This window comes from Ctenocephalides felis, unplaced genomic scaffold, assembly GCF_003426905.1.
Source record: "Ctenocephalides felis isolate EL2017-DRISC unplaced genomic scaffold, ASM342690v1 CF-g0.4_SCAFFOLD_01886, whole genome shotgun sequence".
Taxonomy (NCBI): domain Eukaryota; kingdom Metazoa; phylum Arthropoda; class Insecta; order Siphonaptera; family Pulicidae; genus Ctenocephalides; species Ctenocephalides felis.
Genome location: NW_020538040.1, coordinates 104,435,799 through 104,447,795, shown reverse-complemented (window position 1 = coordinate 104,447,795; position 11,997 = coordinate 104,435,799). Strand labels below are relative to the sequence as shown.

General features: G+C 29.5%; 1 protein-coding gene across 1 annotated transcript; it reads right to left on the bottom strand.

The window, feature by feature from the left end:
- Positions 1-7,696: 7,696 nt before the first annotated feature.
- On the bottom strand, positions 7,697-11,744 carry LOC113375631 (protein disulfide-isomerase A6 homolog). Its single transcript, XM_026615562.1, has 3 exons — positions 11,729-11,744; positions 11,198-11,616; positions 7,697-8,035 (listed from the first exon to the last, which is right to left on the bottom strand). Exons 1-3 carry the CDS (start codon positions 11,742-11,744, stop codon positions 7,697-7,699), a joined length of 774 nt encoding a protein of 257 aa, XP_026471347.1.
- Between the last annotated feature and the right edge of the window lie 253 nt (positions 11,745-11,997).

The following is an 11,997-nucleotide window of genomic DNA, read 5'->3' as shown; positions in this document are numbered from 1 at the left end:
GTTCCTTCAATATATATTTTTGTTGTAATATAATTGGTTTGGATTTCACAATATAGAAGCTCAAAAAACTCAAATTCGACTTTTGTGCCCCGCCCAACCCCATATGATGATAAAACAAATATTGTAGGTCACTAAATGCTGTTGCAAGCAAGAGAGGCTAGTGAATTAAGTGGTGATGGGCGTTGAATCAACGAACGGTTATTTTCAACCGTTTCTTTTTCGTTAACGAACTAACCGTTTCGTCGCAACGAAATAACTAGTTGAAAATCAACTGGTTTCAAAGTAGTTGAAAACATGGCGGCCAGTTAGTTATTCAACGATACAGAAATTCGTTTGTTGTCAAAAACGAACGTACGCAGATACCTAAAACCTAGGTCTGACGTCAGAAAGCATCAACCAATACTATGAAAATCGCTTATTGTTAGGCTACTGCTTTTATAATATTGCAGATGTACGGCTACATATTAGAAGAAACTTGCAACATGCGCCAAATCTTTTAATTTTAGAAAATCAATTACATTTATTATAGTTTTCAATGGTTAATATTTTTTCATAAAATTCTCATAACATTTGTCTTGTAATAATTTTTTTAAACCAAACCTGAATTTTAATTTTTCATTTTTCATAACATTTTTACATAACTATATATTTTTATATTGCTATTTTTATATAACATGTAAATTCGATGTTTTAGTATATGGCTTTGCTGTAACGAATATATTTAAGTTTTTTAAATTAAACCTTAGTATTAATAGTAATAAATGTAATATATATATATATATATATAAATATATAAATATTAGGGTGGTCCTTAAAATGGTCATTTTCGAATTTCCTTGCTCCCAGGGGCTCAAATGGTTCCAAATTGATAAAAAACAATTCTCTGAAAGTTTTATCTCCTAATATTAACGTTTAGATAGAGCGCGATTCAATCAAACTTCGTATGAAAAGAGCATGGAAAAAAATTTGAAAATTAAAAAAAAAAATGTTTTAGGTGTAACTTAGCGACAAATTAATGAGTTTTATTCATTCATATGTTCGCTAAATTACATCTGAAAAACATTTTCAAAATGTTTGAAAATTTTTACTTGCTATTTCCATTCAAAACTTTGATTGAATTGGGCTCTATCTAAACGTTAATTTTTTAACTTAACGTTTTTCATCTATTTCGAACCATTTGGGCCCCTGGAAGCAAGGAAATTCGAAAATGACCATTTTAAGGACCACCCTAATATATATATATATATATATATATATGTATGTGAGATATATATATATATATATATATATATATATATATATATATACTAGCTGACCCGGCAAGCGTTGTTTTGCTAAATAAGGTATATTCTAAGCTTATAAGTATACATTTTATATCATTTAGAGTAGTAATAATTTATATTAGACTGTAAGTGGCTAGATGTAATTGAGAAGCCTATAAAAATAAATAAAAAAAAAGATATATTCTAAACCATTTCTAGAGAATCAAAAATATTAATACTTTAAGTGCATAAGGATGTGTTGTTTGAATGCTGTATACAATTAGGTATTATAAAAACAATAAACCCCATTAGTTTGTCTATATTATGTCAATACAATCAAACTGCAAGTTTTATACACTTTCTATAGAAAACATCGTATAATCCAATCCGAGTCTTTTTTGGTCTTTCGGCTTATTAATTACGTTTCAAGTTTTTCAGATTCTTTTTGGATTCTGGATTTTGTGTATAATTGTAAATAATACTACTGAGCTTATACAAAATTTTCAAATTTTTGCGAGGAGAGATAAAAAATGAATTAAGTATTTCTTCTTTGACCTGCTTTTTGAAAAGTTTCAAGTTACATTCAATGAATTAAAGTAAATTTAATAAAAAGTATATATGTAGAGCAGGGCGAGACACAAAGGTCCAATTTGACTTTGAGCAAATATAAACTATACACTGGGGCCTCGCTTTACGGCCTAGATACGTTCCGCAAAACTTGGCCGTAAAGCGAAAAGCCGTATAACGAATCAATTATTCTAATACGTATTCATACAAATTCAATGGGATCGGTTCCAAATTTAATAAATATATAATATGGTTTCATTCAAAATGCATTTTATTTTTTTATTTTGTTTAAATTATAAACATATCTAACAAGAACATAAATTTTACATAAAATAAAAAACTTCAAAAACATTACATAATTTTCAAATAAAAATGAAACAACTAAAACCTACAGATCACTGTCACCATCATTTTGCGCTGGTGGGTTGAAAAATTTGTCTTGTTTGTTTTGCCTTCTTGTCTATTTTTTCCTTTAGTGATTTATAACAGTTAATGGCTGAGTTAATTCCTCGATACACATAAGCGCTACGTTCGATGTCAGGATCGTTTTCAAGGAAGATGTTTATACCTTGTTCAAAATATGAAAAAGCGCTCGACATGATTTTTGATGTTAGCTGTTTGGATACAACAGGTTCTGTATCTTCATCAATTGCCGGCTCTGCTTGCAACTGAATGAGTTCCTCATATGAAAGGGGTTCCCTATCAGTTGCAAGTAGATCCAGCACATCAGATTCGTTTAAATCTTCAAAACCGAGATTGCGCAATATATCGACATAGAGAAAAAAAGCCGTTATAGCGAAACATTTTAGGCCGTATATCGAAAACGTACCTTAATTAAAGAGGGCCGTTATAGCGAAAGGCCGTATAAAGAGCGGCCGTATAGCGAGGCCTGGGTGTATTGTGAAAACCATAACAATTATATCGCAACAAATAAGACATATCAAACGAACAATTTTCTGACTACGTTCAGTAAACTGACTTCTACTTTATCATTGTAGAAATGTGCTTTTTTGATGTCTTCCAAAAATTTGTTATCTAGACCTTTTTATCCTATATGCGGGGTAACTTGTAACGGGCAGGTGGCAAAAGGTTTAAAGCCTTATTATAATTTTAAAGGTATTTTACAAAATAATTACATTTTTAACTAATGCTAAAACTACCAACGGAAGAAAATACTTTTATTATGGATTTGCAAAGATTACCGTTTATCTCCCCCATTTCAAAGATTATCGTTTTCAAATCAAGTTTGTAGCTAGCTATACATCTTTTTTCCTCTACTTTCAAATATTGTCGTTAAACAATGCTTAACTTTACTGATTTTTGGCACATCGGTGGTGGACCTTTTTAATCCCGGACCTTCATATATTACTATCTATTCTGCGATAAATTCTGGGAAATTATAACTGGAAAAATGCTATTCGACAAAATGTCCATTTCATCGATACCAAATTTAGGTTCTGAATTCAAATAAGATAAATAAAAAATAATATAACCTAGAAAATGTTTTATAAATACCAATGAGTATATAATTATACAAATGAGATCTTTCAGAGCACCGTGTTTAAGAAAAATATGCCAAAAAGTGCATTTTCATATTAACATATCAAAAAAGTTTATATTTTGAGTCTCTAGTAACACTTGCGGCCGGTTTACTAACGTTTTTGTATATAAATAAAACTACAAACAAAACTACTTACTACAAATTTATCATAAATAAATAATATTCGCGTAAAACATCCTATTAAACGTAATTGAACATCATCTGTCAAAAGCGTTTGACATTTCACGAAATTGCCACCGTCCATTGTTTTATTTAAATTACGCTTCTACAAAAATTTTCAAATTAAAAATGTAAAGTTTCTACGCGGATTTGAAATAATTTCTCACCTTTTGGACTTTCTCTGGATTGGCACGAATTTTTCAAGACTAAGACTGGCCAAATCGATTCAGCCGTTTTCGAGTTTTATTCGGACATTTGGAAGTGAGCTCCATTTTTATATATAAGATATATGTGAGATATATATATATATATATATATATATATATATATTTACGTATATATATATATATATATATATATATATATATATATATATATTGAATGGTAGAGTCTTGGATTTGTGTATATTTTGTAGAGTTTCGAACAAGAATCCAAAAATAATACAAAATAAAAAAACAAGAAAAGTTTTTAATAAACAATTTCTTTATTTAATTATTTATTTACTGTCAACGTTTCGGAACTAGGTACGTTCCATCTTCAGGACATCTGTCAAGAAACATGATCTTGATAAGATTTAAGCAAACAATATGTTTAAGAATAGAAAATAGATTTTTCTTAAATAATAAATTAATTGTAACAAATAATAATGTACAGAAATATGATAATATGATCAAAATGAAAATGATAAAAATAAATGAGTGGATTAAAAGGATCATTAATCCTTTCTTAAAAAATTTTTCCATAACTTTCAAAAAATTTCTATCATTTTTAATATCCTGTTCTGATAATCCACTCATTTATTTTTATCTATTTCATTTTGATCATATTATCATATTTCTGTACATTATTATTTGTTACAATTAATTTATTATTTAAGAAAAATCTATTTTCTATTCTTAAACATATTGTTTGCTTAAATCTTATCAAGATCATGTTTCTTGACAGATGTCCTGAAGATGGAACGTACCTAGTTCCGAAACGTTGACAGTAAACAAATAATTAAATAAAGAAATTGTTTATTAAAAACTTTTCTTGTTTTTTTATTTTGTATTATTTTTGGATTCTTGTTCGAAACTCTACAAAATATATATATATATATATATATATTATATTATTACACACATATATATATATATATATATATATATATGTGTGTGTGTGTAATAAATGTGACAATTCACATTTATTTATTTTTATTCATCAAATCAGTTGACAACATCACTTGACTTTTATAAGAACAAACTTCATATTACCAACTTTCAATGAAGCAGTTATTTCAACTATCAGTTTCTTAACGTTGCCAGCGTTAAATCGTTAAAAATAACTATAGTTGAAAAATAATTAGTTATTTAACTAGTTGACGAAAACCCGTTAACCGTTTCGTTTCGTTGGCGGCAAAACCGTCAACGACCCACCTCTAGAATGAAGTAAATAAATAAAAATTCGTTATGATAATTTTTATTGTAAAAAAATGATATCGTTATAAATATTTATAAGCACATATATTATTTGACCAACTTCAACTATCCAACGTGAACTTTGTGATATAGTTAGTGTAAACATTGATATCTCTCTACTTGGTGTACCGAGTGAGGTTTCATGTTATGAAACACTACAGAGCTAATTGAACTGGCTATCACAACATGCAAGTTTACCGACGCGGACACTATAAACAACATTATGTTGATAGCTGGGTACCCCGTCTCCATCGCAGCAGATATTGAGCCCCGAGGACCTTTCCAGATTTACTATTTAGAAACTGGGACACTTAATATATAATCTCAGTCGTAAAATGGCAGGAGCGAGAGCTTTTGATGTATGTTTCGTACCATTTGCATAATTAACTCAGTATGTAGCGTAATAAATATAATATAGTCAAATCTAGTAGGTACATCTGCTTGCATTTTTCGCAAATAACGCATTATTAAAAAAATATTTTTTAAAACTTCAAATGGCATGTTTGATATGTGTTTCATATCATTTCAATGAATTTGAAATTATTGCATATTTTAACTACTATATTTTGTAACGTCCCGTACGATAAGTTATGATAATTGCAAAAAAATCGAAAATGAAAATTTTTATATAATATCAACACGTTTCAAAGGTTTCTGAACTTAGGAAAAAACCTTAAAAAATGGATAATGTGTCTGTATGTGTAAATATGTGCGTGTATGTGCAAATACAAATTATCGTCGACGGTTTCGGGAATACGGAGTTCCAGCCGTTTCAAAGAAACAAGGCAAAAAGTGACAAAATGGTAACTCGGTTTTTCAGAGAACGGTACGTTCAATTTTAATAATCCAATCTAGTGGGGTGCATGGCATCGTGCCTTAAAGCAAATTGCTGGAACGTCCCGTACCGTAATTAAAGATCTTGGTACGGAACCCAAAAAAAATTACACAAAATGTGTACACATTACTAAAATCTCTATAAAATATCTCATAATTTGATGTACATATGTCCAATAAACATTTTTGATCGCCAAAAGACATTTTTTAAACTTATTTTCAATTAGAATCCATAACCGCTGGACCTGCTCTCCCAAAAATTTAATTAGTTCTTCATCTTTTAAATACAAGTAAAATGTTTATTGAATTAGTAAAATCGTACGCTCCGTTTTCTTAAAAACAGAGTTACCCTTTTTGCTCCGTATATTTGAAATGGCTAGACCAGCCTTTGCCAAAAACTAATTAGCACGTCTCCTCTTATCGATAGAAATCGAATGTTTTTTGAATAATTGAAATCGGTTGAACCGTGTTTCCGAAATCGTCGACAAAATTTGCTCCTGAAATTTGTATCCGCATACACACACACATAAATCAATTTTTTCTAAGGTATGCCAAAAAAGTTTTAAACAAACAGCTCTGAAACGTAAAAAAATGTGAAAAAAATATTTTCGATTTCTTGCGATTACTATAACTTACCCTACGGGGGGTTAATAACAAATTTAATGAGCTCATTATATATCACTATATTCTCTATAATAGTATCTATAAAGCAGTCCGCTTAACTAACTATATATATGGCAGAGTGGGGCTTAAAAGTACGGAGGTAAAAAAATCCACCATCATCACCTCAAAAACAAGTAAAGTTTGGGATTTTCAACGATAATATTTTAAATTCGAGAGCAAAAGTGTAGCAAGTCATAGCCTTAAATAGGCCGACGTTGCTATCACCAGATAAACGGTCACACTGTCATTTTTTTAACAAATATATTTTTTGATAGTTTTTTCTTGGTTTTGTGCACTGTTATGTAGTTTACGATATCTGAATCTACTTTTTGAGTATATAAGTTATTAACTCACCCTAGCGTAAGTTATACCGATTCGAATGATGCAATTTCACTTACGGGGATACGAATTTCGGGGTCCAGACGTTTCGAAGGTACGAAACAAAGAGTGTAAATAATGGAAATTAAGTTATTGAGAGAACAGAGCATCCGATTTGAATGATTCATAAAACAATCAATTCATAAAGGCAAAGATATGTCCAGCCGTTTCAGAGATAAGAAACTAAAAAAATTGTAAAAAGTTGCAGTTTTTAGAAAAATTCAAAAAAAAAAATTGCTTGTGAATAAACGATTAGTTTTTGTAAAGTCATTCTTCATTGATTCTAACTTTGCTTGATGTTTTATTCACTGTTCATGTAAACATATATAAACGTTGTCGTCCAATTAATAAGCTCTAATATTTTGTTCATATTGAAAATACCAATAATGAAAATTACAGTACTTGTAATAATATACTTGAAAACATTTAATATTCCTCGAATATATCATTTCTGAATGGGAAGTTCTAGCTGTGCTAAATTTTTACAATGACCACACCAAGGTGCATAAAATTCAACTAACCATCAACTAATCATCTGTATTCATGACCAGCTTATCGAAGTTTGAATCAGTCAACTCAATTACAACCTAAATATATTATATATACTTCCTAGTTATTTTATTTAATTAAATATACTTGTTAGTAATTTTAAATCATATATTTTCAGAAATAATTGTTCACAAATTTTGCAAATTAATTTAGTTTAAACACAAAAACAGAGAATAATACGCAAAAAAATATCAAACATACCTAAGGTTCTGAAAATTTAGGATATTCGTAAAAGCCAATATGTGATTCGTTATATGGGCTAACTATTAATTGTTTGTTAGACTTATCAGACAGTAGTTCTTAAGTTTTTTCTGGTTGGTCAGATCACGCTTTGACAATTTTATATAAGGTTCCATATTCAAATTGTCCGCTAATTCCTCATATGGGGGTATGTCAATTGAATCTGTATTATGAAGATTAGGTTCTTTATTATCAGATAAAGACAGATGAGTATCATCAACTAATTTTTCGAAAGCTTCTGTGCTGAACATATAGCTATTGATCAGCGGTAACATCCCGAATGGTGCGAGAGGATATTTGTATTTTTGAGTGTTCATGAGATGTACAGATGGTTCAGGACGCATAGTTGGCATTGGTTCAGTTTCCTGTAAAAAACAAATTTATTGAATTACTTGCTTATGTTCATATTTTAATATAAAATAAAAAACAGTACTTTTTACAACCAAAACTAGCATTTTTTTTAAATAAATAACCACAATAAATTAAATATTTTATCTTTAAATAAATTAATTACTTATTGAATTAATATATATAATAATATATATTGGCTAGTAGTATATTAATACAAATAAATCAATTTTATTGTCATATTATCTCCAAAATTACTGAATGCTTTTAGAACTCAATTCATTTGTCATTAAATTTATATATTTTTTAACCACAAATCATTATCAGCATTTTTAATATATATATATATATATATATATATATATATATAATTCAGAATCATCCAAAAAATATATATATATATATATATATATATATATATATATATATATATGAGATTCAGTCTTCAGGGCAATACGTCAATTAAAAACTTGTATGACTTTTAAAACCTTTTTATTATTTTCATACGTTTCGACTCATAGTTTTGTGTCATCCTCAGTGGACTATGTAATTGCAGTAATCCTAATTATTTCATAATGATAATTGTTCACAAATGCACAATAAAAAAACCCATTGCCGCATCGGACAACGGGCTTGCCACATGTACTATACAATAAAAAATTCGTTTTTAAAAATTTTATATAATTGTTCCGATTTAAAGTGACAAGAATTGTATATTATTGTGCATTTGTGAACAATTATCATTATGAAATAATTAGGATTACTACAATTACATAGTCCACTGATGATGACACAAAGCTATGTGTCGAAACGTATGGAAACAATAAAAATGTTTTAAAAGTCATTCAAGTTTTTGATTGATGTATTGCCCTGAAAACTGAATCTCACATATCTCAACATCAAAATTATAACAATTTAATATACGAGGTGTGTTCAAAAAGTACCCGGAATTACTAATAATTAAATTTCGCGGGTCTGGAGTGTCTGATTGTCAAAATTTTTTTTTTATTGTGTTGGTATACATGCCCCTAAAGTATGATGAAATTTTCAGCTATATTCACTGTTTACTTTGTCTGTGGTAGTCGCTAAGGTTCGACGTGTTTTTCTGAGCTCGGCGATTTTTACAATGGAAGAATTGAAAAGTCAAAGAATTTGTATTAAATTTTGCGTAAAAAATGAAATAAAGTGTTGCAAAGTGCAAAAATTCACCAGATATGGCTCCGTGTGACTTTTTCCTATTCCCAAAGTTGAAGAGACCCATGAAAAGACGGCGGTTTTCCTCGATTGAAGAAATAAAGGCCGAATCGCTGAGAGTGCTCAAGGACATATCAAAAAGTGAATATCAAGGGTGCTTCGAAAATTGAAAAAAACGCTGGCATAAGTGTATTATATCTGGGGGGGACTACTTTGAAGGGGACCACATTAATGTAGACGAATAAATAAATATTTTTTTGAAAAAACGAAAATTCCGGGTACTTTTTGAACAGACCTCGTATATATACGATATATATATATACGTATATATACGGTATATATACGTATATATACGAGTATATATACGGGTATATACCGTATATATACGAGTATCTACGAGTATATATACGGGTATATACGAGTATATATACGAGTATATATACAGTATATATACGAGGTCTGTTCAAAAAGTACCCGGAATTTTCGTGTACTTTGACTTTTTTATATATATATATGTATTGTCGCGATTATTGAGAAACAATAATCCTCATCGAGATACATCAAATGCTTTTTAAATATCTGAAATCGGTTCAGGCATTTTTGACCAAACGTCGATAAAAGTTCTAATTTTGACAAATGCCCAAAAGACCATACTAATTTTTGCAAACTTTGATGAATTTTTAAAGCTAAACCGGTTATCGTAGGGCCGTAATATTTTAGTATGATCTAGATCTAGAAGACTATGGTATCTACCGTCAAAAAAATAATCATAAAAATCGTCAAATTTTTTTTTTTTAACTTTATTATAAGAAAACGGCCCGGCCGATCTCTACCAAAAACTAATCAGCACGATTCCCAATCAATATCTTTCGAACGGTTTTTGAATTTTCAAAATCGATTCAGAATTGCGGGCTAAAACGTAGACAAATTTTTTTTCACTTTTCTGCGATTTATAAAGAAACGGCTTGGCCGATCGTCGCACAAAATTGACAAACAATAGTCCTCATAAAGATACATCGAATGGCTTTTGAATTTTTGAAATCGGTCCAGCCGTTTTCGAGAAAACGGCGATTTACGGCAAAAAATCTGTTTACATACACGCACACACACACACACATACTTTTTCCAAATTTGGTCTCATTCGATTCAGAATGGCTTGAAACGTCGAGACAACATAAAATTAGCAATTCGGATTTTTTTATGAAAACATAAACTTCTCATTGGGGAAGATAGTAAGTACAAATTTTGTGTACATTTATATGGGCTCCATACCATTGTTTACACGTTAGACGACCACGCGGCGCTCACGCGCTTTGATATTTCGATTCCAAATCAGCTATGCAACGCGATTGCTTGATAAAATATTCAAAATTTGCAAAATAAATCAAAATACAAAAAAGCAAAATGTAAAAAAAAAACTCAAATTTCTCAACTAAGTCAAATTTTCAAAAAAAAGTTTTGCAAAATATTTTTTTTAATATTTTAGTTTTTTGCCTTAAGGCACGATGCCATGCACCACTAGTGAAGATGATTGAAATATGTTTGCAAATTAATTGTAATAAAGTATAACCAAATACTTCTAAATCATATAAAATGATGATCAGTATCTTGGGTCGTTTGATATCATGCTAAATTCATTGATCTAAATGGAAAGCTGATTGTATATTCATTTCCTTAATATAACAAGTCAATAATAGTATCTATCAATATCGTGTCTAAAAATCAGTCCACTGCCATAAAGATTGGATCAATTCATTAATTTTTGGGTGTTTAATAATTGTTTCGAAAAGAATTTATATTAAAAAATTGAAACTAATATTTACGTTTGGCGTAGCCATAGCACGCAGACTCTGATCGTCATTGTAGGTCATTGTAGTCTTGATTCGATATAAATATACACATATATCAAAGTATATTATTAAAAGGAATTATTTATTATAGACTATTTTGTTTTATAACAAAAGAAATGCATAAAAAATATTTACCACCAAACTAGGTTTAACACCCAAAGCTAGTTCGCTCAAAGCATGTTCCTTTGCTGCTGAAAAAGCTGACTCTACAATTCCCTGAGCAGTTTTTGGGCCAGTAAAGTTTTGTGGTGCCGATTTGTTCGTACCAAAAATTTTAATTGTTGGAAATCCTCGCACGTCATATTGGTTACTTAGGGATTTATACTCTTTAGCATTTACTGCTCCAACTTCCACCACTCCTTTAAGGGCTGTAGCTGCTTTTGAATACTCGGGTTCTAGATTTATGCAATGTATACACGATGGTGCGAAAAACTGCACGATCCAAACTTTATTACTATTCAGAACTAATCTATCAAAGTTATCAGCTGTTAGGTCCACTACATCACTATTGGTAGGATAAAGAGCCGTGGAAGCCCATATCATCCAGAAAATATCTAGAAAATAAATTGTTATGAGTTAGAAATTAATTATTATATTTATTATTATACATTGTAATTATTATATAGCTATAGAATACATAATATAAATTATACCACTAACACTTACATAGTAAACGAATCATGTCTACGTTGTTAAATTTGTATCATTCAAATTTATGATTGTTTCGACAAGACTATTATGTTTTGCTTTTGTTTTAGTAAGCTCAACGATATTGTTTGACATAAAACCAAATAAATTATTCATTTGTTCGACTCGTCCCTATGAGTGATAAATTGTAAACACTCTATAAATTTTCAAATTTCGTGGGTTTCTGTGATTAGTGAACTTTTTATATTTACATTTTTCAAATACTGACACAAAATTTTATACTGCCA

Coding starts and splice junctions, on each gene's coding strand:
- LOC113375631 (XM_026615562.1), bottom strand. Junction 8,036..11,197: donor GTGTTAAACCTAGTTTGGTG/GTAAATATTTTT, acceptor TGTTTTTTACAG/GAAACTGAACCAATGCCAAC.